This window comes from Leiobunum rupestre, chromosome 4 (genome assembly GCF_980474605.1).
Source record: "Leiobunum rupestre chromosome 4, qqLeiRupe1.1.hap1, whole genome shotgun sequence".
Classification (NCBI taxonomy): domain Eukaryota; kingdom Metazoa; phylum Arthropoda; class Arachnida; order Opiliones; family Sclerosomatidae; genus Leiobunum; species Leiobunum rupestre.
In genome coordinates, this window is record NC_143387.1 from 51,418,283 (window position 1) to 51,445,696 (window position 27,414).

Genomic DNA, 27,414 nt, shown 5'->3' on the forward strand with positions numbered 1-27,414 from the left:
CTCCATATCTGCTCCCCCCCCCCTGCCCTCCCCCTTTTTCATCTTTCTTTTGTGGCGCTCTTCGACACCTCCTACACGGAGCATCTTCGCGCCTCTTAAAGAGAAACTCGGTTTCACCAGTTTTTCGAGATTCGTTAAGTACATTTTAATTGTCATCACTTTGTATCGTTTTGCCCGTTTGAACATGGGGTGACGGAGTGGTTAGCACTTTCACCTCGCAGCGAGAGGAGCCGGGTTCAATCCTAGCTTGTGGCACTGGGTGAAAACTCGGAACAACTACTTCCGCGTTAAGTTTGCAAGTTCTCTCCTCACTGGTTTAAGGGGTTTTCCACCGAGTTCTTCGGTTTCCCCTTTCCATAAAAACTTGTTGGGGTTAACGGTAATAGTGAGTGTAGGGAGCTGTTGGCTCGCCTGGCATGCGTGGCTTACCACCACCCTCTTATACGCGTTGTAACCCGGATACCTGAATTAATGGCTTTAAAAGTCACTCGATGACTTGGGCCTAAGGTGGTGCCTTGGGTATTAGCCTTGCTGATTTAATGGAATGTATCGGAATACCTAGTCAAATATCTAAGTAACACTGAGAGAAATTCTTAATGCAGTTCGACCCAGTTTTATAACAATATCGAAAATAGAAGTTCTGCCTTGAACGGGAAAGCGAATGTAACGTATGGCCATAAAATAAAGGAAAAACAAAGTCGCGTGCCAGCCTTCCGTTTCGGCATTTGAGAAGGAAAAACTTTGGCCGAGGCTTAAACTCTATTACGAAATGCCGCTGGGAATCGATCATTTTACTACTCGCGTTTCCGTCGGAACATCTTCTGGGGCCGCCGGGAATGAACCCCCGCGAAGAGCGCGTTATGATAATCACAAAATGAATAAAAAGATATTTCAAAAGTTGGTGCCTCCCCCCTTCCCTCGATTAAACAGGTTGATTTGAGCCCTAATACGTCATCGACGAAATTTACATAATAGATATGTTTATCCGTATAATAGTCAGGGTGTGAATGTAAAATTATTTGCTTTACTTTGGAAAATTTGCCAAGTTTAATTTTTCAACTGAAATGGTTTCAATGCATCCTAACCTAAATAATTGGCCTTGTCTTAAAAAAGTCTTTGACCGATTTCAATTAGTTTTAACGATTTAAATTATCGTAAAAATGTTGCCGAACTAAGGTAATAATTAGGTTTGTAGCCTTCGCTTTTAACACACAATCCTACGAAATACGGAATATCAGCACAATATTCGAAATAGTCAAATGTATAACAAATGATTATTTTAAATTTAATTTAATTAAAATTAAGTAAGGGAATTGTTAAAAAGTACATTTAACTTTTGCTCGTGTGGCATGATGGGCTTGCCACCACCCTCCTACGCATTGTAACCCGGCCACCTGAATTAATGGCTTTAAAAGTCGCTTGATGACTTGGGCCTAAGGTGGTGTTGATTATTATTATTAATAAATTATTACTTTAAAAAAACGTGTTGCGTAATATGCTAACTTTTGATATTTAAATGTAAAAGATTTAGTTTTAATGTTTATTTAGCATATTTTAAGCCTAGCCACTCTCTAGAATTTATGTTCATGTGGCTGTACTGTAAAGTAACATACTAATAATAATAGTAACAATTTTTGTTCATGATATTCCATTTATATTACTATATCAGAAATCTTACAAACCACAGTTAAGGCTAACTTCATAAATTAAAAAAAAAATACTTAACCTCACTATTTATAGTTCAATTTTGGCTATTAATTGGCTATTTATACTTCTAAATTTTAAGAGTAAATAGAGCGGTAAATGGAACCCTGAAAACGCTTTGATCTTTCGGAACTGGAGTTTTGGCCATTTTGGCGATAGCCGGGAGTGGATCTACTTTGGAGAATATCCCGGGAAACGCGCTGCTTCAAACTGAACTAATTAACGAGTTTGCGAAATAAAATAATCCAGATTTGCGGGGGTACTTTTCTAATTAGAATCCTTCGCTAATCCCTGGCTCGCACCTCCCCTTCATTTCCAACCGCACTCAACGTCGAAGAAAGATGGTGCTAATTTGGCACTCACCCTCATTCTAATCGCGGGATTAAAAAGGCTGGAAATCTGCCGTAGGTTGTCATTTTGTAGAATTACCTTCCACCGATAACTTCACGCGCTGTGCCTTATTTCACTGTATTATCTCTTTTTAATTACTCGAGCTTTCACCTGACGTTATTATCCTTCTAGGTGAACACTCTAGCGTTTGCGCCGCGGCTGAACCATTGGGCTGAACTAGTGAATTCGGCTTCCCGTAATTAAAAATTTTATTAGAGGTGTCGCCGTCTATTGGCAGATTTTCCAATTAAACACGGTCGTCTGCGCAATTAAAATCTGCTTTGTCCAACAGCCTGTATGGTGAAAATTTATCTCCGCATAAATAGATTTCAAGTATTGAAACAATTGGAAGCAATTTATTTTCAGTTTTTTAAGTAAATGCGATATATTGTTTTAAAAGAACGCTGTAAGTTAGTATAAAGTTAATAGCTCTTTATATAAAATACGAGAGGTCACCTGATTACGTTAGATTCATCGTGCAGTTAAAGTTAGAGAGCGCGCGCATATTTTTGTTTTTGTTGAGCTCGCGCGAAAACGTGCGAGACCCTCTACACGCAAATATAAGAAAGCGCGCTCCCAAATATAACACTTTTTATAGGTCTACATATATGCGTATATATTATTTTATAGAAAGAGCTATTACTATCAACTTTCAAAACACTAATAAGAAGTATAAAAGGCAATATATGAAATGCAATTATTCCTTTTACCTCGACAGAAAACTTGACCCGCTCTTTGTACATTGTTTTGAGCAAAATCTCGCCTTTGAATCAAGTTTCTCAAATGTTGCTTCTCACGCGGTACCTCCGTCAAAGGGTCATTTTCCTAGTAGCTCCGGTTTCCTTTTAATTATAATTCTAGCAACTTTTATCTCGGTGCGATTAAAACTAGAAATTGTAAGTGTTCCGTTGGGGGGGGGGGGTAGCTGGCTCGCGAGTGTACCCGTCCTATCGAAACAAAAGGCTTAAGAATGTTGGCCGGGAATAAATTTAAAAGACTTGATAATATTGCGTTTTAACCATTAACTGTTAATACGGTCGCGGTCTTAACTTCAATTGTCACCTTCTCTTCTTAGTAGCGGCCGCCTATGTCCGTGCCCCGACGAATCGGACGTATAATTAAGCGAAGGCGTTGGGAAACCTCATCCGTCACCCCCCTTTAGCCTATAGAGTGTAATTATAATATTAACGGAAGTCGCCCTTCTCCGTAATTTATGAAAGGACTGGCGCCCCTGCTTTGTCCCGCCTAGGCGTCGAGACCTAATTAAATTGTCGTTAAATAATGATTAACCCGTTTTAACCCTCTCTAACCCGGATTTAAGCTTTTATTTTAATTCTTGTCGCTGTCAGTTTTAATTTCACTTCTTTTTACGGCGAAAATCTGGCCAACTGGCGCCTGTGGAAGTGTTCTTAACGCGCTACACCAATGTTCAGGGAGAAGTTAATTTACAGGGTTTGAACTACTAACGCCATCTCTCGATGATGGAGATGAAATACGCGTTATTTCTTAATTTCTATATACGTTAATTTGCATTTAAAAGGTTTGAAACTAAATGTGTTTCGTGTTTATTTTATTCAGGTATTATATCGGATCGGAGGCGATAATTTGCGACTGCGTGGAAGGTTATGAAGGGAGCCATTGCGAAAAGAAAAGTAGAGTCATTTTCCAACGTAAGTATCTATTTCTAACCGTCTACTTACTGCAGTTATTTGCACTCCGCTAGATTTGCTTTCGCGTGCCGCTAATTAATTTTGTTATTGTATGGTAAAATATTTATTATTATTTTCACCTATGTAGGATTAAAAATACCTTAGTTTAGTACGTACATTCCGTTAAATAAATCTTCGGCCGTTGGGATTTTGGCACTTATTTGCGATTATCTCAAAAACTATGAATGATAGCAAGTTGAAACCAATTTTATTTTTAATATTTTACTAATATCTATCATACCTATTTCTTTATTCAGGTGTAGCATTTCCATATCCGCCGGAAACGCCAAATGTCGTTTTTAACAACTTTTTTAATAATGATGATACGCCCCTGCGACCTGCATTTTTGGATTCACAAGGGTCGATTCATATTTAGAAAGTGCCATTGTTATCCGGCTAAGTCGAACGGCTGCTAAGCTACGGCCTATCGAAAATTCGGGTCTCATACGGAAAATTCTAAAATGCTCGAGGCGACCGAGAAATAATATTTTATTGTTGAGCAAAAAACACTTTCGTCGTTTCATTGTGGGTAACACAATAAGTATACAGGGTCTTTTTTTTTTGCTCGGAAAAGTGTTTTTTTTCAAAAACTATTTATAGTACCGATTTCAAATTTGGAAGGTCAATTCTCTATACCGGGGGACATCAGTTTGAGAAATTTGAGCGTTTTCGGTAATGTTTTTCACCAATTTTGAAAAATTATTTTTCGACCACTAGGTGCGATTTTCTATTATAAAGTTGTAGGCCGTCATCGAAAACCCTTAAAAATTGTTCACTCGACGAAAAACAATTTATTTATCAGTGAAAATTCGAGCTTGAAAAATTTACAAGTTGGTGAAGCCAAATTACGATTGTTTGAAACGATAATTGAAACCGAATTACCTAATCCAGTTGAAACTTTGGTTAAAAAAACGACCGGATTTAAAAAACACGAGGCTATAGGTCCATCCTAAACATGCATTGGGTATTTAAAGGAAAACTTTGGGAGATTATTATTAGTGTTTGATAATATTTCGAACAATGCCTCGTTATTCAGTAGCTGAGCGTACCGAGATAGTTGCCATTTACTATGGAGAAGCAGCGCAAAACCTTAGAAGAGTGACTGAAATCTTCGCAGAAAGACATCCAAATGGAGCACCATCTGTAAATACAGTAAGACGAGCAATTCACGATTTCAATCAATTTGGTAACTTGCAACCTAGGTTTCGCGGATTGGGTCAACCGGATTTAGACTTCGAGAACAATGTACTCGCGTACTTTGTGGCATATCCTCGTCACAGTTGCGCTAACGCCGCTGCTGATTTGGGTTGTTCTGCAAATCGTGTGTGGAAAATTCTTCGTAAGAATCGCTATCACCCATACAGAGCTACGCTCCACCAAGGACTAATTGACGGAGACCATCAAAGACGTTATGAATTTAGCAACTGGTTACTAAATGCTGTCCAAGAAGATAGACAATTTTTGCGCCATGTTTTGTTCTCCGACGAAGCGTCATTTTCTAGAGATGGGCCCTTTAATCATCAAAACAGCCATCTTTGGTCTGACATCAATGATCAACCCACATTGGGGTTTTGAATATCATCACCAGGTTCAATTTGAACGGGTCAATGTTTGGGTTGGACTTGTTGGAAACCGTTTGATTGGTCCCTTTTTCCTGCCGACGAACCTCAACGGCCAAAGTTATTTACATTTTCTACAGAACGAACTGAGTGACGCAATCGACGACCTTCCATTGGCTGAAAGACGCCAGTTGTGGTTTCAGCAAGATGGCGCCCCTCCGCATTTTTCCCGGCAAGTAATTGAGCACCTCAACAACGAGTTTCCTGAAAGGTGGATAGGGAGAAATGGTCCAGTGCATTGGCCAGCAAGGTCACCTGACCTAACACCGCTGGATTATTTTCTCTGGGGATTCGTTAAAGCAAAGGTATACGCCACGCCCATTGAAACTAGGGAGGAACTCATTAGACGAATAATCAGTGCTTGCCGAGACGTCACACCAGAAATGTTAGAGAAAGCGTTTGAGAACTTAATTGTCCGCGCACAAACCTGTGTTGCAGCCAATGGTGATATTATTGAAAATGTTTTGTAAAAATTTATGTGAATAAAATATCTGCATTTAAAAACCAAACGTGTACATTTTTTCAAGTGTGAAAACTCTACTACGTTTGTATTAGACTTGTTCCCTTTTCAATTATCGTTTCAAACAATCGTAATTTGGCTTCACCAACTTGTAAATTTTTCAAGCTCGAATTTTCACTGATAAATAAGTTGTTTTTCGTCGAGTGAACAATTTTTAAGGGTTTTCGATGACGGCCTACAACTTTATAATAGAAATTTTTTATCTCGCACCTAGTGGTCGAAAAATAATTTTTCAAAATTGGTGAAAAACATTACCGAAAACGCTCAAATTTCTCAAACTGATGTCCCCCGGTATAGAGAATTGACCTTCCAAATTTGAAATCGGTACTATAAATAGTTTTTGAAAAAAAACACTTTTCCGAGCAAAAAAAAGACCCTGTATATATATTGATTTAACGAGTTGTGGGAATAATATTGATTAATTAGGCATTTTAGAATTTTCCGAATGAGACCCGAATTTTCGATAGGCCGTATCTTAGCAGCCGTTCGACTTAGCCGGATAACAATGGGACTTTCTAAAAAAGAACCGACCCTTTTGAATCCAAAAATGCAGGTTTCAGGGGCATAACATCATTATTAAAAAAGTTGTCAAAAACGATATTTGGCGTTTCCGGCGGATATGGAAGTTCTACACGTGAATCAAGAAATAGGTATGAAAGATATTAGTAAAATATTAAAAATAAAATTGGTTTCAACTTGCTATCATTCGTAGTTTTTGAGATAATCGCGAATAAGTGCCAAAATCCCAACGGCCGAAGACTTATTTAACAGAGTGTACTTATTTAAATCCTCGGAAAATACTCCTGAAATTCAACAAATGTGTAAAATGTAATTTTTAAACAACCATTAAGAACACTATTTCGCGTGTTTTTATTATAAAATTATAAAGAATTTTTTAATTCAAATTCAATTTGTACGCAAAGTAAAGTATGATTGAGAATTTAAAACACGTTATAAACTAACAAGGAGAGTACCCGAGGTATTTATTGCCGATTTTGTTCAAAGTCGTGCGTAATGTAGCCTTATATGAGGTTTGAAATTTCCCAAAAGGAGACGTTGCACTACCTATTAGATTTGCCATGGCAACCAAAAATGTTTTTAACCACTTAAAACAAAAAATCTCCATTTAAAAAAGCATGGGATTTTTTTCTCTACGAAAGTTTTAAAAAAAATTACTTTAAATTTACCGAATGGTTTTACCGGTAAATTTACCAATTGTTTTATAAAGCAAAAACCACCCAAAAATATTTTGTTAAACTTCAAATAAAAGAAGAAAAAATTACATTTGACATTCGACCAGAAAACCAAATAATTTTCCAGCACTGTCATTTTACGTTCCATACATTTAAATGTATTTCTAAGGGGGTTATCTAGGAGGTTTATCTAAGTTTAATGTAACCTAAGGCTATGTTAAAATAAAAATAGTATTTTTATAATTATTAAGAAATCAAACCATTATTTTGATTAAATCAAAAAATTCGTGGTAAATATACAGTTTTTATTTTTACCGGTAAATTAAGATAACTATTTGAAATACACCTTTTATTCGATTTCAGCTTTGGAGTGTTTGGAGAAAGGCTGCAGCCAGACGTGCACGAAAGGCCGCTCGAACGTCACCGAATGCACGTGTTACGCCGGTTTCAAACTGCACGACGACAAGAAATCTTGTATACACACAGGTACGTTGCCCCCCCCCCCCCCTTTCAATTTCCAATTATATAAGCCACTTAAGAATGAGCGTTGATTTCGGGTATAGGTCGAACGCGTTTCTTGATCAGTTTTCGTCTGCTCGATTGGAATGTTGATCCTGCCCGTTTGGGGGAGAACCGACTTCACGTGCAGCTCAAAAAAGGCATCGAGAATGCGGTATGATTTCGACAACTTTCGCATCGACTGACTCGTTGCGTTCGCGTCTTTAACTTTTCCCCGTTTCAGTTGCTGTCATTGTTCGTGCCCAGACTTCATCACGTTGAGAATTTGACGGTTCTCGATTTCCAGTAAGACATATTATAATTATCTTTTTTTAAACATACCGTTGTTCCTCTCGACAGAAACTACTTAGTTTGAAAGTGATACGCGATTCACGTTGGTAGATGGCAGCACTCAATGTGGCAAGAGTAGATATTAGACCAATTTGTATTTCTCAAAATGGAGTTTTTAGACCCGCTTTACATTGCTCTCGGGTAGCGATTTTGGATTTGTGTACATTTGTTCGAATTTCATTCGTCCGAACGGTGGTACAAATGTCCGAATGATCATTTGTCCGAATGCCGGAAAACAGGATCATATGTCCGAAAACGTATTTAATTTGCCCGAAAACTTTATCACAACTTTTGTTGGCGATTTAGTCGTGCAATTTATGTTAACTTTACTGGCGAATTTCATTTGTTCGAATAATCGTTTGTCCGTTTTTTCAAACATTAGGAATTGGTTGGTTTTTTTTAAATATTGTAAATATAAGAAAATAGTAACATTAACGTGAACCTAACCTAACCTAACCTAACCTAAAATATCCACAACATTCAACGCAATTCCCATTTACTAACAAACAACGATATTTACAATGTAGTTTTTTATTTTTAATTCTTGCACTAAAAAAAATCCGGACCAAAAAAAACACCAATAAGAAATACTAATTTAGCGACCGAATTTGGACAAGTGATGCTACCGATTCGGACGAATGAAGCAAACAAGTTGTCCAATTCGAACAATTGAAACATTTGTTATTTCGGCGGTTCGGACTAGAGCTCGGCGTTTGGATAAGAATTAATCACTTTATTTATTTTTATCCAAAACACACAATTATCCACAAATTATCCGAAAAAAATCTATTATTTTTACATGTTAAATTGTTTTTTAGTCTGGATAATACCCACGAATAAACAGTTAATCGTAATTTTTATGGTTAATCGAAATTTTAGCGGTTAATTTATCTGTTTCGCCGAGCTCTAGTTCGGACGAATGAAATTCGAACATTTGTTCCACCGTTCGGACGATTGAAATTCGAACAAATGTACCTACCCCCGATTTTTTCCGACAAAATTCAAGTAAATTTCACTTTATTATAAATCTATAAAACCATTTGAAAATAATTTTTTTCCGCCATTGGTAAATGGATTGTTTCTTGTAAAAACGATGGAAACTACGGGCCATTTCTCGTGGGAATATAAAAACTAGTTGGTTTATTTTGGGAGAGAAGCGAAAGGTCGTTGTTAACTTCGGTTGTCTAGCGGGCCTGAGAATTGATCCTCCCGTCGCCGTCCTATTGTTTACACTTCGCGAGCCTCCTTGATTGCTTTCTTCATCAATTGGCCACTTTTCATTTTGTATCGTCAACCATTGGCCCTAGATGGCGCGCTCTGTTTTCCCCGAGTTTTATTGTCTCTCCGCTAGTCTCGCGAGATTGCCTTCTTTACTTTGTCGGCGCGTTGATAAAAAGGCGTAAGCTTATCTGGCCAAGTAATACGCCGGAGCGACCTTGTTTTCCTTTCGCTCGCCCACGCCATCTCTCATAAATTATCTAGAACGATATTTTTTTTACTGCAGCTTCCGCGAGATGGTGCCGTAATCTTAATCCAATCAGTCTGTCCTATATTTTGTTTTGCCCAATTTTAATTCCCGACTAAAACATACGGGAAATAAGAAGAAAATTAAATCCGATCTAATTTATCCAACCATTTTAGCGAGTAAGTACATTAGCCAAGCGCTTTCCGCGCGTAGAAATATTTCACAGTGCGCCCCGAAACAAAAGTTGATCGCTAGAGTTACTTACAAGAGAAGATTTTCACCGATTTTGTTCAAATTCCGGCGAAAAGTAGACCTTTACGTAACTTGAAATATTCCAAAAGGAAAAGTTACGACGGGCTTAATTTAGTTTTGCCATGGCAAACCAAAAATGTTTTTGATAACTTAAAACCTACTTTTGCATATATGGAAATTAACATCCATTAGAAATATTTAAAAAAATAATTAGGTGGTTTTTTTTTCGCCTGTTCTGGGTTTTTTGAGCAGGTTCAAAAGTGTAGCCCTATGACGTCTTTTACTCCAATTCTATCTTGACGAAAAAAACGAGTTGGAGTAAGAAGGGAGTAGTTAGAGGTTAAAGGTTATATATTTTTTTGTTTTTAAGATGGCGACCGGTGGTGAGATCACCAATATAGGACTCATTTTTCTTATTTATTTAATAATAATAATAATCAGCTAGGCTAATACAGAAGACACCACCTGAGATCTAAGTCATCAAGCAACTTTTATAGTCATTAAATAGCATTGAACAATTGGATATTCGTTATTAAAAGCTTCAAAACCCGTTATGTTTTCGTGAAATGAAATTTAAGCAGACGAATTTTCTATATAAGCTAGATTACTCCCTCTACACCTCCTTTCGAGGAGGAGTAAAAAATGTAACCTTTGAGCTCTGGAACAAGCGAACGAAATTCGGGACAGGGTAAATCTTACCCCGAGAACAGGCGAATAAAACATTTTAGGGTAAAAAGTTTAAATTTTTTGTCCTGGGACAGGCGAAAAAAAACCACCTAGTATATATTAAAAAAACTTTACTCTGGGTAAATTCAGGTTAATTTGCGTAAATGCGTGTAAATTTGGGGTTATATTATTTAAAATGGTTAAAAATGTAAAATGTAAATTTCGGTAAATATTAGTAAAATCAGTAAATTAGGTAAATGCAAGTAAATTGACCAAATTTTATCCAAATTAACCCAATGTACAATTTTTTTAACACATAATTTATTTTTTATTATTTTAAAATTTTTCAAATGGCCCTAAAAATTAGCGATTTGTCCATGTTAATTTCCATAGGGAAAAGTAGATTTCAAGTAATCAAAAATATTTTTGGTTGCCATGGGAAAACTAAAGCCCGTCGAAAATTTTCTTTTTGGGTAATTTCAAGTTACATAAAGGTCTACTTATCCACCGAATTTAAACCGAATCGGAGAAAATCACCTCGGGTCGTCTTTTTGTTAGTGGTCCCTAAAATTGACTGTGGCTAGTGTTGGAAGTGGCAATATTTGAGTATGTCATAATTGTATTACGAGTTATTAGACGTTTCGAATTAAGAGCCGCGAGGTCTACTAGGAAGTAGATTCTAATAGTTAGGCTTGACTTGGCTTCTGGTTTTGTTTTGGAGCAGTGAAGCAGCCGTGGTTCAATTTCACCTTTTCGGCAATATGGAGGACAGCGAGAAAGCGCGGCAAGCCATGGAAGAGGCGCTGCGCAGGGGCAAAGTGGGCAATTACTCCGTCGACCGAAATTACATCCGCTTCGAATGGGAACCCGGTTTGAGCATCCAAGGCCTCGAGGCCTCCGAGAGCATGCCGGCCGTCGAGGGCTCGGAACTCAGCCTGGCCTGCATCGTCCAAGGCTCGAGCGGCATCAAGGTGTTCTGGCTCAAGGACGGCGCGCCCATCAACATCAACACCAGCTACCGCGCCATTTGGACCAACGTCATTCCGAAGAACTCCAAGAAGCAGTACACGGCCTTGCTGGGATTCGACACCACCACCTCCTTGGACACCGGCATCTTCACGTGCGTCGTCGACGATTGGGGACTGGTCCAGAACAAGTCTTTCGAGGTCGTCATCCACTCGGTGCCCAAACCTCACCTGAGCCCCATGACTGCCACCATTCACGAAGGGGACGGTATCATCATTACTTGTTTGTCGCGGGTAAGACACGATCTCATTTCCTCCTTCTTCTTTCACCCGGAAGATTTTCTCGGATAAATACTTTTCCATCGAAATAGTAATACACTTTTAAAAACAAATCAAAAGAATGGCGATCATTTTATGAAATCCCTAAAATACTTTGTAAAGAAACGAATTCTTTCTCCTGGAATTGTTGAAATTGTATTCGCTTCGAATACAATTTATAGAAAAATAGCGCTTTAGCGTACTAGCCCGCCTCCAGTATACACACGGTAAAGCTAGACTTTCTAAAATGTTTAACCAACGGAAAACTTGGAAGGAATAAGTAGACCGAAAATAAAGATCGCGAGTGTGTCGCGGGATTTCCCCTCTGGCATTACGCTTGAAAAGGAATCGCCGTAAGACCGCTACAGTCCTTTTTGGAAGAATAGCCTTTTTGGGAAACAAACTATAGAAATACGAGGCCATCTCCAAATTCTCGTCTGGATATGTAAAATAGTCGATGTTCCATTATCTATATAACCGTAGCTTATCTTCTGGTTTCCGTAAGTCGATAGTTTTAGGTCAACTTCGGTATTGCCGTTAGATATACGCGGGTACATTGGCTCGCGGATCCGCCGAATATTAGAGTCGGGTGACGACGAAAAGCAAACACTCTCGTATTTCGCAGGACGACGTCAATACGAACCTGGGCTACAACTGGCTGAAGAACGGCGTTATTCTGAACCCTCTATCGGAACCGGAAATGATCGAAGACTTATTTCCGGTCGGAAGTCGAATTTTGCTGAAGGCTGCCGTCACTACCGCCATCTACACTTGTATCATTACCAGTACCGCTGGCGCCACGCGCAAGGATAGCGTCATTACTGTCATCAACAAAGGAAGTACGTCATTACAGGCGGCGCGCGCCCTAAATCTACGATACGGTGGGGGGGGGGGAATAAACCGGTAATCTTAACCTTTGACTTTGTCTATTCAGGGAAAATATCGACTTGCGGGCCCGAAGAGTACCTGAACGTCAAATGGAACGAGACCGCCTCCAATTCCGACGACATACAGCCTTGCCCCATTGGCTTCAGAGGTACGACCCGCCGACGAACGCTTTCATTCGGATTCCCTCTCTGATCGCTTTGACACTTTCAGGTGACGTGAAACGACAATGCCTGTTACGTCAGAAGGACATCGCCATGTGGGAGGAGCCTGATTTTTCCGGTTGCTTAGCCGGAGAATTTATCGCGATATCTAAAAATGTAAATCTCCCTTCCATTCACTAGCCCTTCGAACTCGCTACTTATCATTGTTCTCTCTTTTTTTAAGTTTGAGAGTTTGAAGATGGGCTACTTGTTTACGTCGGTGCGGAAAGTCTTGGAGGACCTGAATAAATATTTGCGCAAGAAGAAGGAGCAATTGCACGTCTCCGAAGGGGTCCCAGTCGTCGACTTGCTGGACAGCATCCAAGAGTACGAACACAGAAATATTGCCGAAGAGGACACTATTCGGAACAATTCTCAGGTACTTTTCTTCGGTATCTTTGGACCTTCGAGTCCCGTGCTAAAAGCGAAATATTTTGATTTAGGTTTTCCTAGATGTCGTATCATTCCTGTTAACCATTCCTCATCTGGTACAGAAACAATCGGTAAGCGTGACAAATATTTCCATAAGTATCTCGAAAGAGTACTCCGTCTAAATTGAGCATTCCAATCGTTAGCATTTGATCAAACTCCATCATTTGTTGCTGAGTTACGGTTTGTTACACGGATCCCTCACGGAAAATGAAACTTTTCAAACGTTCGAAAGATCCACTTTAGGTATGAACTCTCTTTCTTTCCATTAAAATTCATAGAGAAAAATTAAAAAGTATACTATGAACTACATCAGGAATCCATACCTCTACTTGGAATGCTTATCCTGCCGTATCGCGTCACTCTGACGGCTTTAGCCCCGCCTACGTGAGATAAAAAAATCCCCTCTGCGCGCGCTCCCCTCTCACGTTGTTGTTCGTTAAGTTGACATAGTGACGTCAAAAAAACCGTCAGCCACATCGAGACGAAAATCTGCCGCGATAAGCATTCCAAGTAGAGGTATGGATTCCTGACTAAATTCGTGAAATATATTTATAGCCGTTTGTTGGGTGGTTGATTTCTTTGATTTAAGTCAGATTTAATTAGTACTTGTAATTTGGTTTATTTGAATTTCCAATTTCTACTAAATCTAATTTGCACATACTCATAATTACACTGATTTAAATGAAGAAGATTTAAATTTTAAAATCAATGATTTTGTTTTACAACACATCATTTGATTTAAAGCAAAAATCCTTATATCCGCGTTATTTTGGCAAAACTGAGAAAATGGTAGTTGGTAGCGTATTCCTTTTTGATAAGTAATTAATTAACGTTTATAAAATATCTTTCGCAGTCATGGAAGTTGGTAAAATTCAGAAGGATAATAACAAGATGGCGCTGGTGTTTCCCAAGAAGGAACTTCAAGAAACGGGTCCGTCCTGGTTGACTGACTCTTTGGAGCTGGACATCGGCACATGGGCGGACTATTACGTTGAGGGTAAACAGATGATGCTTCGCAATGATGAAAGCCATTCCATTGCTCCATCTCCCGCCAGAGGGAGACTCGCGGCTTAATCAATCATCGCTATTGATCGAAGCGAATGCCTAACGGTTCTTAATTATTTCAGGAAATAATTCGTTGAGCGTTGCTGTCGTTTTTTACAAGAATCTGTCAGTGTTCCTTCCCAAACTTTTCCTCTCTCAACAGGAGACAGAGTAAGCGGTATTTGATTTACTCCTATTCGCTTCGATAGATGGCGCTCTCGCCCTCAAAAATGACCCCGTATCTTGGCTTTGATCTCTTATTGGTTCTGATTTATGATTTATTTTCTCCGGTTAATTATTGATGGTCGGTTTTTGTATTATCTCTCGCGCCGCGCGCGCGTAGAAAGAATTAGCTTAAGGAAATTGGAGGATGTACATTAATAAATATAGTCCTCTTTCAAATGGCTCGGGCCAGCGAAAGATGGCGCTATCAATCGAATGTAATGAAAATTGGCGCGGAAGTAATCGAAGAGGGAGCAATAGTTAGTTGGCAATAGTTCCTTAGAAAGTGTCGCAAATATATATTAGTTGAGGCCGTTTATAATGCATTGCTGCGCTGTAAAGGTGGTACTGTATGTAAAGAGATTTTCCCGCAATAGAAGCTTACGCTACTCATTGTAATTCGTTCTCAATGGATAGCTAGCGATAGATGTTTCTATAAAATAAAACCTCCGATTTATTTCATCCATGAATATTCAGTTGGAATACTCAAGGTCCATTCTCCAGAGGCGGAAATTGGAGCCTATTAAAAATTTAAAACACTATGAAAAAGGGTTTGAAAAAGGTACCAAAAGCCTAATTAACCTAATTCCATCGACTTCTTATTAAAAAATTATAACGAAAAGGATACTTTTAAGTAATAGTTCTTTTTATAAACTAACGTGGCCTTCTTGTTGAAATGTTGCTCTTACGTCACAGTCTCTTACTTTGACAAGCCTACGAGCGCACGCTACAGTCGCGAGGAATATAGCTTTTTCTAGAGCGCGTGCAAATCGCTCGTGCGAGGAATACACTAATAAAGCTGGGTCTTGTGACGTAAGAGCAACATTTTAACAAGTTGGGCAAGACCACTTTTTATTTTATAAAATCAACTATTGGCCTAAGCGATTCAAATTGATATCGATTGTAACACGCGCGCCTGTCCTGGTGACTCTACTGAACATTTCCAATACTATAGTTTTTGTAAAACTTGTTTATTCGTGTTTTGAAATTAGTAGAGTTTACGTAACTACGCGCAAACAGTTTTTTAACAGTTAAGTTTTTCTTAAAAATTCTAACTGTCAACTACATCATGTCGGGTAGCACTTTCGCCTCGCAGCAAGAGGAGCTTGTTTCGATCCCCGCTTGTGGCACTGGGTGAAAACTTCGAACAGCTCCTTCCACGTTGAGTTGGCAAATTCTCTCCCCACTGGTTAAAGGCCTAGGTATTCTTCCGCGTGTCACCCTTTAAATTTACTTTCCTTCCAACCAAATACCCTGGTGGTAGGCCAACGTGTTCCGCGGTTGGCCTACCACCAGGATATTTGTTTGGCGGGAATTACGCTTAAAGGGTGACAGGCAGAAGAAAACCTAGGCCTTTAAAGAGGTTTCACCCCCGAGTTATTTGTTTCCCCTTTCCATAAACACTTGTTTAGTTTAAGGATAATAGGGAGTGTAGGCAGCTGTTGGCTCGCGTGTAGAGATCGGCGGAACAAATAAATTAACCGGCCAAATTTCGATTAATCATAAAAATTTTGATTAACTGTTTATTTATGAACATTATATACGAATAAACAACGATTTAACATGCAAAATAATGGGATTTTTCTGATATTTTTTTGATAATTGTCGGTTATGAATAAAAATAAATAATTGGATAATTTGAATATTCAAACGCCGATCTCTACTCGCGGGGCATGCAAGGCTTGCCACCACCCACCTACTTATTGTAACCCGGCCACCTTATTTAAAGGCATTAAAAGTCGTTAGGTGACTTGGGCTTAAGCTGGTGCCTTGGGTATTAGCCTACCCTAGCTAAAATTTTTGAACCCCGGTCTCAAGAGGTGAGCTTGCTACCATCAAGCCAATGATAAAATAACACGTGAAGAAGTAAGGGGCACATCGCGTCATTTCATTGGTCGTGGATGATGACGGGAAAATAGGCCCCGCCTTTCGTTTTTAAAGAAGGGACACGGTTGAATATTCATGGGGGAAATAAATTCGTGATAGTATTAGCATAGTCTTTGACTGGTAAAAGTAACGGGGTAACTAAGAAAAGCTTTGGTTGTTTTGGCCTCCCTCCCTTGACTCCTAGAGGCTTGGATCTGGAGTATCATTTGCATTCTCGCCTGGTGGGTGTGGCTATCAAGGGGAAGCAACCAATCACGACCAAGCCCATCAATGGATTGAACGTCAAAGCTCGCCTTTCTCATCTCAATCAGTCTTTCGTAAGCGCTCGAATGCAATTTCAAATTTTGGAGAATACCGGAAAGCCGAATCGATTAATTAATTTAATTCCAATTTAGGGCGAAGGAATGATGTGGAATATTTCTTGCGGCGTGGCTGACTTTCAAAACGGGTGAGTTAACTATTAACCCATTTCCAAATTACGTTTTTTCGCGCGACACTACCCTTACGTGTTTGGGTCCATCCGGTCTATTTACCCCATCCTACGTAGGAGTAGTGTTTGCAGGCGCAAAATGGTTTTTGAAATCACTCGACTGTCAAAAACTTCCCTCTAACATTCCTAGTGCGTCTTTACAGGAAAATAGAATTTTCCGTTGAAGGTTGCGAACCCGTTTCCACGGGCAACTATACGCTCTGCCAATGTACCCAACTTGGAACGTACGCTGTCCTCCTTACCACATTCCTACAAAATGTAAGAACTAATTATATTCTTAATTACGTATCTTGATAGTTCACTGCCAATTTCCTTAACGACCATCGTTACCTCGTCTACTTTCGATGGATAACGTTATCAGCGAGATCGAAATTAGACTTATCAACCTTTAGGTTCTACTTTCGCGTCCTTTGAACAAAGAGTATGGAGGAAATAGAGATAAAACAACCGGGAGAGGTCCGCAACGAAACGTTCACCACCGAGGGGGTTGACAATGGGGAAAAACATCTGTAAACCGAGCTTCAAAATAGCTACCGCAGCGCCATTTCGGAAAAGAAACGAAATTTTTATAAAATAATTATTACATTTTCTGAACTGCGCCTGTGGTTGGCACAAAGAGTATGGAGGAAATAGTGATATGATCTAAATACATTTTCAAATTAAAAAGGTACTCCCAGAAAAGACCACGCGCTATCAAAGAATTATCTTTGGCGCTATTGTTGCAATTTTTGTGCCTTTACTACATTTTCTGAACTGCGCCTGTGGTTGGCACAAAGAGTATGGAGGAAATAGTGATATGATCTAAATACATTTTCAAATTAAAAAGGTACTCCAAGAAAAGACCACGCGCTATCAAAGAATTCTCTTTGGCGCTATTGTTGCAATTTTTGTGCCTTTTCCATAACGAAGAATCCCGAAATGGCGCTGCGGTAGCTATTTTGAATCTCGGTTTACAGATGTGTTTCCCCATTGTCAACCCCCTCCGTGGTGAACGTTTCGTTGCGGACCTCTCCCGGTTGTTTTATCTCTATTTCCTCCATACTCTTTGCTTTGAAAACGCTTATTTTGGCCGCCATTTTTGTGGCGAATTTCGCTTTACCGATATATAAGAAAGGATTCTTATTACTGGTGTAGTTGTCTGATGTTGTAGCGATTTTGTTTATTGTCATAATTTTGAGGCTAATCTTTGGCCTAAATTGTCCCAATATCGATAGCAAATCGTATTCGCTTTACGTTAATTCTGATTTCTGTTCGCTAGATTCTCCGAAATCTATTATTAATGAAACATTATACGGCGTATCTCTTGAAGAATATATCGTCGTGGTAATAATAAGACTCGCGTCTCCTTCTTTCCGTATTTTGGGCGGCCAGATAACTTCATCCATAATAAATAAGCGACCACCCCCTCACGTCCCGAGTTTGGGAGAAAATATGTTCTCGGGGGTGTCTTGTAAAATTGAGCGCCGGAATCTCAGGAAATTCCTCGGGCCGAGGTTTGATTTAGGATCCGAGGAAGACGAGGTACACGCGCGCAACGACGGGGGTGGGGTGGCCAGGATCGGAATGGGAAGACGACGCTAAGGCGGCTATCACGGGGTGGAACTTGAGGGGGCATTGAGACGCACAGTCCGTCTCGAGCTATCGATCGTCGGACGCGGCCTCGTCTCGCTGGTCTGGTTGGGCCCACTCGAGTGTGGCCTATTCAATAACGCGGTAATGCCTTAAGGCTGCCTTTGCCTTCGCTCGCCGCTGATCGCCGGTAAGCCCATTGCCGTTGTTCTCATGATCTTTCGCGTTTCGATGTCTCGCCTACAGACGGCCTTTCTAGCGACGCCCGGCTCTTAACCGAAGGATGGCCCTTTTAGAGCGATTGTTCCAACGACACTCCGTCATCCAATTACAATTACCATTGACACTCCGGACCCCCACGACGCGGCCCGTACCACTTACACCCCAGCGCGTTTATTAAATTGTTATCGAACGCCGATTATCAATACGCCTATTGTAGGAAGTTTTCGGTAATTCTGTCTTTATTCGTGTACGCTCGAAACGGTGTGAGATAAATCTAAAATCTTTAAAGGAAAATATTACGAATTAAATTTTGGGTATTCTTGGGTGGGCTAATGTAATGGCTCTTTTGTAATACGATACGCTGGAAGAAATTAAACGCGAAATAAATTCGAATGGCGTAAACCGTAAACCTTCTTCGATAACTATAACAATTTCCATAAAAATTGTCGCTTAAAGGCCGACTACATAAATCTTCGGTTTACTCTGTCTTTCACTGGAAGTAGGCTTACTGCAATACACGTGTGCCATGCAGTCAGCCTACTTCCAGTGAAAGACAGAGTAAACCGAAGATTTATGTAGTCGGCCTTTAAGAATCGCTATCCACTTTTCCGTCTACGAAACTCCTAAATGTACTCTTTGTCACAGGGTGATCACCTGGACGGTATGGGATTTGAGATGATTGCTGGTCTGGGTTGCGTCATTTGTGCCTTGTTGATCTGTTTAACACTAGCTATTCTTATCATTTTTTGGAGGTGAATATTCGAAACGCCGGCTTTTTGCGATGATATATAAGTCGCTATTTTGTTTACAATCCGCAGACAAATACAAGGGGCCATCACGGCTCTGAAGATCCAAATTTGCATCGCGCTGTTGGGGGCGTACGGCACCATGCTCAAGGCTCTGCACGAGTCACTCACCAAGGAATACTTCCCGCACGTCATCTCCATCATCCAGTTTTTCCTACTGGCCGCCTTCTGCATGCAACTCTGCATGGGATTAACCGTTTACATAGAATTCGTCGACATGAGGAACGTCCGATACCCTGAGCTCAAAATTGCCGCCATGGGTTGGGGTAACTGCGTTTACAGTCATCCCCTCTCGAGGCTTTCATATCCAACTAAATCACCTTTTCTTTTCAGCCTTTCCGCTTATCGTAGTAGGCGCCACCTTAGCTGCTCAAGTTTTGGAAGGGTTTCGCCTCCAAAGGTAACGTGCTCATTAAACTCTCTCTTTTTCGAATAATCACTTAAAGGACAACGCGAGTGGCCATGTAGGGGGGGGGGGGCGCTTGGTTTGGAACTATGTTTTCTTCTACAAGTCGTAAACCTTATTCTCCTTGGCCTAATTTCGCTCTCATTTGCAAATTTTTCGATTTTCTTAGCTCACGACCAACGAACCCAGGATTTTATATTTATTTATTTATTATGGAGAAAAGAACAGAGTTAGTTTCCGAGAGTTTGACGTCAATATTTTCGATTTAACAATGTTTGGGAATAAAATTATTTATCAATTTAATATTTTAATTAAGGAGGTTGAAACATTAGGCCTTGGACGCGGTAAATTTCTGCCGCTAGCCTCACCTTAGATTAAGAAAATTCTCAGTCCGAGGCCCCACACACTTGGTCCTATATCCCGTCTCCCTTAACAATTTCCCTATCATTATACCCCGACAGAATATTTATCTTTGTTTTATTACAATTCTTTTGTATAAAGGATCCGACTTTTCGGTAAGTTCGGAAACTTCACTTTCCTCGGCCATTTTCGCGATTAAAGAATGCACGGATTTTGCATAAAAACCGCGAGAGGCGCATTTATACAAAATGAATTCGGCAAAGATGGTCTGTTTTTTTTACAGAGGGAAAGGCTATGACAGATAGCGCACGCGCAGTCGTTCTTTTTATCTATAAGATAATTTACCCCCTGCGTGGTCACTTGCGTTGCCCTTTAAGGAGTGTTTGCCTATTTCTGGTATTCTTATTTTTTTGGGGTAGAGGCGTGGTTGATTTGTATTTATGTAAAAGGCGTGAAGTCTTTAAAACGCTTAAGGCCAGGCTCTCACTGTTCTTCGTAACGTCTCCGTCTTACCTTTCACAAGCCTTTGCTCCGTAACGGAGACAATGCCTTGTGAAAGGCAGGACGTATACGAAATGGAGAGCCACTGGGCGCCTATCATAAGGCGGGGTTTGTAACGAAAGCCGCGACCAAAAAGCTTGGAATTTTAAAGCTTCCCTCAGGCCCGTATATGGGGGGCGGTGGCCAGGGGATACCCCCAAATAAATATTTGAGTATCCCCATCCTGATCGACCCAAAAAAAATCGATTGCTCATCTACCAACTAATATCATATAACATCGGTTACCTGTATTTTTAATAAAATAATCTGTTTTCAACGAAGTCGAAATTCATAATTTAAAAAATAACCAAATAAAGCCAATTTCGGTATATTTACTAATTTCGGGAGTGGGAGTTAAAAATTACGATTTTTAGTATCAAGGCATTGACACCCCCAAGAAAAATTGAGCGCCCCGGAGTTTTGGTGGCTGGTTATGGGCCTGGCTTCCCGCGTTTCAAATTTCAAGCTTTTGTTTGATGCTTTCTTCAGAAAGGGCTAATGAAACCCCGCCTTTAGAGTAGTTTTTCATTACCAGTGCCGTCTTTCCCATGGGCAAAAAGGGCACTGCCCTAGGGCCCCAAGATTCTGGAGGGCCCCATTTTTAAATTGCAAAATAAATTTTAATATTGCCCGAAAGTCCTAAACATTATATTTAATCGCGTCATAACCTGGATAAATCTAAAACGAATAAAGACTTTCGGTTGTTAGTATTTTTAAAACTCAGAATAAGCTTCTTCTTTATTAACCTTTAGTAGGACAAGTGAAACTATTTGAATCGATAGTTGTAGATTAGAGCAACGATGGAATTCGCACTGGAGGTTAGAATCTTGGGTGGCGTTATTAGGGGTCTCACCCATAGCTTTGCCCAGGGGCCTCCAATTACGTAAAGACGGCCTTGTTCGTTAAGGAGGCGTGATTTATATAAAGTGTCGTTTACTGGATTGTTCAGAGTGTATTAATCGAACCTTTATCGTTAGTGGTTTGATTTAACACTATAAAATATACAGGCACATATTTTGGAGTGTTATTTACTAAAAATGTTGGTTCAATTTATTTCAGTTGGTGGTTGAAATTCGAAACAAATTATTTTTACGCTTACGTTACATCGGTTTTTATCGTATCTTTAGTAAGTTGGATTCTTTACTTTAAATCTTTACAATAATTACGGCGCTAAAAGTTTCGTTTCTTATCTAGCTACAAGTATTGTTATTTTTAACCGTCAAAGCGGAATTGCGACGGCACGAAAAAGCCGACGCGCATCATAGGAGGAGGGCGAGAAACAGGTCAGTTTTCTTTCCCATTCTGATTGGTTAAATCGCATTTAGCTCGCTTTCTGATTGGCGCTTCTTACCGCAGGGCGAGCCTACTACATCGCTCTTTAGTCCTCCTCGTCATATTATTATTCGTTTCCGTCTCAAGTATATTGTATATAAATTTCGACGATGTCATATTTAAATATATATTTGCCTTCAGTTCGGCACTTCTGGTGAGTCGATTTTCGTAAGACCATATGTAACATAATTACTCATAAGTATAACATTTCCATTGAAAAAAATTCAATGAGTCCTTGTTTCACGAGGAACATACATTGAGCGGACCCAAAAATGCAAAAATGCTTATTGAAAAGGTTACCATGGAAATTAAATCGTGTGATCGCGAGGCACGATCTAAACTTGACATGGGCAAAGTCAGAAACGCGCGAGGAATTCTCACTACCTTCCGTTTCCCATCAGTAAAGTTGATGACGGAGTTGTAAGTGACGTAGCTTACGTCATATCCCGTGAACAAGGTTTCATTAACGAAAATGCTTGTATGGCATACTTATGAGTAATTATGTTACATATGGTAAGACCGATAATTGGGAAACGATTAACGGTAATTAACGAATCTATTCCGCAATTAGGGGCTGGTGGTGTTTCTCTCGTACACTCTTTTAAGCGAAAATGTAAGCAACATTTGAAAATACCCTTTCTTTATTTTTGTTTTGACGTTTGGTTGCCAGTTCTTAATAGTAATTTATCGGGATTTCAATTATTTGAAACAGATAAATAGAATATGTTTTACGTGTAGTAATGAAGATCCGGATGCCGACGACGAATACGTAAACAATTCGTTCTTTTCATTTAGTTGATAATTAAATTGTCAATTTCAAGAAAATACAATGTCTCATTTTTATTAGGAGAACAAATTTAGAAGTCGGAGCAATTCCTATAAGTGTAAGTACCGTTTGATTTCGACGCCACCTATTTTAGGGCGTATTCTGATTTAATTCGTAGGCCCCTCCTATTTTACGGACTGGGGTGGGCGTGTCAAATGATGGGCGTTTCATTCTTCCGATTAGGGGCGGAACTTACGACTGGAATTGGAAGTCGTAATACGTTTAGCCAGTTTTATTTGTGTTACTTGAATCAGGCCCTTAAGGGGTCGCAGTGTGCCATAACTGGTGGCTTTACCGGGGAGTCGGGGTCCGCCTCTTGTAACCCATAAGGGCGGTGGCGCACTGGGAGGTGTTAGCCGTGATCTCCACCTCCGACTTCGGTCAGGTATGGGCTGGAAACTGGGCTTCAGCTCCGGCTAACGGAGAGGGTCCAGGCATCCTGTCGCCTCGGAGGCTCGGTGGATTTGGTAGCTGCTGTGGGGCGGCGGGTCTCCGTATGAGGCGCTGTGGGCTGGTTTGCCGGCCTTTTGGAGCCCATTGGGATCTCCGGTGCCACCTGTGCCAGGTTACGCTGGGTCGCAGTGTGCCCTCGTTCCCCTTTTAGGAGCCTTTTCTTAAGGGCTTGGCACTTAACCTATGTCGGTGGGGTGCTGGTTAGAGATGCTAGAGCTTCCGCTCTTATTCCCACTGCTGTATACGAAGTGAGGGGTTGGTCGCCCCATTGTTGCACCTTCTGCTGGGTTGAGCGGCTTGCGTCGAAGGTGTGACCGTCAGCGGTAGGGTTCTCTCGTTGCCTTGGCTGTTTTGTCACTTGTCCGGGTTGTGGACGCTGGCGTAGGGCATAATGATTATGACCTCCGGTGATGTTGATGTAACATTTCAGGTACACCGGGCTATAAACCTGACACGTGTTACTAGAACCAAGGAATTAAATCCGATTTTGAAATATAATGACTGGGAAGGCGTGATTATTTTAACGGGCGTTGCTAAAAAGGAAGTGTAACGTGTTTCTTTTTTGTTCAAACCGCCCAACAGCTTTCTTGAAGCCTGAGATAGTGGGCGACACGGAATACTGCCCGGATGCCTTTCCGAGTAGCGAGACGGTGGAACAACGTCACGAGCGCATTCGTCGCGTGAGATCTCAAATCGACAAGAGTTCGGCAAATCATCGCGATTGGAAAGACATGGACCACGCCCTCTTGATGCCGTCGGTGGACAAGTTCGACCCGGCATCGGACAGCGACGGCAGTCACCACGCCGACGTCACTCGCGGAGCGGGAGCCCCGAACTTCGGCCACCATTTGGGTGGACTCGGGGTTCACGAACACGCTTGGCACTGCCCCCACTCGCGAACCGGTTCCTTCCCGCCCCTCGAGTTGCAGCAACTGGAGGGCAGTCCTCGGAGCAGCCACCTGTACTTGGTGGAGCCGCCAGTGACCACGGCTTCCGCTAGTCCCTACGATCTCAGTCCGACCGCGGAGAGCGTGTCGTTGCGAGGCGGCTACGCTGGCGGCCATTCGAGCGGGTGCCAGCTCCATCGCGGTCACTCGGACGCCTCGGAGTCGGAGTCCTCTCAAAGCTCCAGCACGGACGATAGTGCCTTAGTCCCGGGGGGCGGAGCTGCCAGACCGTTTGTCCCATACAGGCCCAGTAGCGGACTCCAGTTCGAGCGCGCGCCAATCAGCGAGGAGGACGAGACTGATTACGACGGGGACAAACCCGAGAACCTCCAACGGCTGTTTCCGAGCGACGCCAGGTGCGGCTCGAACCCCAGGACTAAGAGGGAAAAGAGTGCGGACGACGGAACGCCTACTAATCCCTCCTACCACCGAGAGAGGGCGCTACTCAGGGTTTCTGAAAGTTGTAGCACGGAAGGTGACAGTAGCGAAATTGAACTACCGACCAGTCACGACGAAGATGCCGCAACTGGTACTTCGAAAAAATCTTGGAGTATCACCACAGTATGACCCCGCCTCCCTCCTTATATTTTTTAAAAAAATATTACCCAAAAAAAATAATTATAATAATAAAAATATGAGGGAAGTTGGTTTTAGTTCGATTCTCGGCCCCGCACAAAAATTGAAACAAAAAATGCTCACCTACACGCCACACACTTTATCTATTTCATATCAAATTGTATATAATGTTATTAAGGAAAAAATCGCTCACCAGATGTCGGGACGAGTTTTTACATATTTCCACCTAACGATGAAATAAAATGTCCTCTTAAAAAAAAACATTACTGTTAAAATTCGTCAAAATATGAGGGTGTTAAATTGTTTTTGGTATATATTATTAATACGGATAGGGGTATAAATAACGAATCCTGTTTTATAACATTGTTAAGAAAAACTAGTAGAGTTAGAAAGTTTGTTTGTAAGAGAAAAGAACTGCTAAACGTCACAGTGACTATCAAAAAAAAACCAAAAGTCCTTTTTTTACGTTGTCGCTCGACCGTCAACGCCTTAGTATTAGTTCTCCGTGATAATCTTAAGTGCTCTTGCCAGTTCCGATAATTTATTCAAATTTATTGATCGTTCCCTTTGTCCTACCTATATCGCGGCTAAATGTATTTATTCATTGACCACCAAAGATTATTTTACTCTCTTTCCCGTTCTTTTTGGTCCATATAATATAATATACGACGTGACCTACAAACGTTTAAGTTTCAATTATGGAACTATAAACTAAACAGAAAAGGTTTTATTATTTTATTATTAAGAGCTATAAATGAAAATATATTAGCGATAGTATTTTATGAATTAATAATGTTCAGTTAAATTGTGTTTCCCACATTGGGAAATGATGTATTTCAAGTAAGAAATATTATTCTCCCTCTCCCCCCAAAAAGGAAAAAGTTCTTTAATTTTTTTATCAAAATCCCCGAATTTTTTGTTGTAAATAATGACATAATAAAATTCGAAACTTGAGCATGTTAATTGTTGTTAATTATTTTCTTAATATTATTATTATGGTTCTTTACTCGGGACGCAGTCTTGAATACACCACCCCGCCTTCTACGAATGGGTCCACGCGAAATTATCATTTCTCCTTGATAAAAATTTAACTGGTGCGCCCTTAGTTTGGTATTAATTCCCACTATTTAACTCTGCCAATATCACGCTGCTGTTATGAACCAAATGATGTATTTCGTTTCCATTAAAATATCTGGACGCTGGAAGCTGGATGAGAAGACTTACAAAGGAGACGACCCGAGGTGATAATCACCGATTTTGTTCAAAGTCGGGTATAATGTACACCTCTATGTAACTTGAAAAACCTCCAAGGGAAAAGTTGCGACGGGCTTTCGTTTTGCCATGGCAACCGAAAATGTTTTTGACAACATGATTTGGAATTATTTCCATTGAAAATAACATGGGAATCTGACGGATTTTAAGGGTCCCCCAATTGACCAAATTGCATTTAAACTTGAAAAAAAATTTATTTTTAAAATCAATTAAAATTTTGTTTAACGTTTTTGAAATTTTCAAAATTTTCATTTCTTAAAAGGTTTCAGATTCCCATGTTGCATTTTCAATGGATAAATCTCAAATCATGTTGTCAAAAACGTTTTCGGTTGCCATGGCAAAACGAAAGCCCGTCGCAACTTTTCCCTCGCGGGTTTTTTAAGGTACATGGAGGTGTACACTATACCCGAGTTTGAACAAAATCGGTGATTGTCACCTCGGGTCGTCTCCTTGTTAGTGAGGACAGTCAAGTGTAGTAGCCGAGAGGGAGTCACAGAAATAGAAGGAAGCACCGCCGTAATTTCTGGTGGCCCGATAGTATGCTCACTGCCAATGTGTTCTGTCTCGGTTAATTACCATTTAAACCCGAAAGCTTGCAGATTTTTAATTTCAAAAAAATATTTTGTGAGCCATGTAGTATCGGTCATTTGTTTTAATTCATATCAAAAATCATCCCAAGTTGATTTGAAAGTAAAAACTTTAAAGAAAGGCACTCACACGATAGCGGTAAAGTTTTAGAGCCAAGGCTTATAACTGGTAAGTAAACTTTCCATAAAGATATAAAGAATGAAAAACTTTCTGTAATCTCTCGTTAATAAATGCGGTACTTCCTCCATAGTTTTGGCTTTCTAATTCCCTTTCAATATAACTTCCTTATTCCCCTCTTGCCCACTAGATGAAGAGAAAAGACGGCTCTTATTCAACGCGAGCAGACGACATTAAAACTATCGTAAAGAACCTTCTCTCAACTCCCACCCCACTAAGCTCCGCCTAGTCAAATTAGCCCTTCCCAATATAGTCTCATTCTCGACCGTACAGCAGCGCTGGCTCCTAGTTTTTTTTTAAATTTTCATTTTCTCGGAAATCGAAGAGACAAGTTTTGACATCACGTTTTCTAGACAAAGCTTACACCTTGAAAGGGCTAATTTGACTACTTAGAGAAATCATAAACTTATGCTAATATTAAGTCTCAAAAAGTCTGATCTCTGCCACAAAGCCAGGACATTAAAGAAATCAAATGTTTCCAACTGTTGCATACCAAGGTCTTTAACCTTTATTATTATTATTATTAT

The 27,414-nt window shown here is 40.3% G+C and overlaps 1 protein-coding gene across 3 annotated transcripts in view; it reads left to right on the forward strand.

The window, feature by feature from the left end:
• LOC149948166 (uncharacterized) overlaps positions 1-25,611 on the forward strand; it is a 150,482-nt gene extending 124,871 nt beyond the window's left edge. For 2 of the 3 annotated variants that reach the window (XM_090173098.1, XM_090173097.1), the window contains 26 exons: positions 3,673-3,764; positions 7,499-7,621; positions 7,699-7,808; positions 7,878-7,939; positions 11,089-11,626; positions 12,276-12,489; positions 12,585-12,686; positions 12,749-12,855; positions 12,923-13,117; positions 13,182-13,241; positions 13,314-13,413; positions 14,024-14,167; positions 14,298-14,385; positions 16,508-16,640; positions 16,719-16,771; positions 16,957-17,071; positions 19,250-19,356; positions 19,423-19,676; positions 19,744-19,810; positions 21,776-21,842; positions 21,911-21,999; positions 22,073-22,202; positions 22,620-22,661; positions 22,761-22,817; positions 22,896-22,932; positions 23,910-25,611. In XM_090173098.1, the coding sequence (XP_090029224.1) occupies positions 3,673-3,764; positions 7,499-7,621; positions 7,699-7,808; positions 7,878-7,939; positions 11,089-11,626; positions 12,276-12,489; positions 12,585-12,686; positions 12,749-12,855; positions 12,923-13,117; positions 13,182-13,241; positions 13,314-13,413; positions 14,024-14,167; positions 14,298-14,385; positions 16,508-16,640; positions 16,719-16,771; positions 16,957-17,071; positions 19,250-19,356; positions 19,423-19,676; positions 19,744-19,810; positions 21,776-21,842; positions 21,911-21,999; positions 22,073-22,202; positions 22,620-22,661; positions 22,761-22,817; positions 22,896-22,932; positions 23,910-24,841 (4,018 nt within the window). In that variant the 3' untranslated portion in view covers positions 24,842-25,611. The remainder of the gene's footprint in view (positions 1-3,672; positions 3,765-7,498; positions 7,622-7,698; positions 7,809-7,877; positions 7,940-11,088; positions 11,627-12,275; positions 12,490-12,584; positions 12,687-12,748; positions 12,856-12,922; positions 13,118-13,181; positions 13,242-13,313; positions 13,414-14,023; positions 14,168-14,297; positions 14,386-16,507; positions 16,641-16,718; positions 16,772-16,956; positions 17,072-19,249; positions 19,357-19,422; positions 19,677-19,743; positions 19,811-21,775; positions 21,843-21,910; positions 22,000-22,072; positions 22,203-22,619; positions 22,662-22,760; positions 22,818-22,895; positions 22,933-23,909) is intronic. The other variant, XM_090173099.1, reaches the window with a different exon arrangement.
• The last annotated feature ends 1,803 nt before the right edge of the window (positions 25,612-27,414 follow it).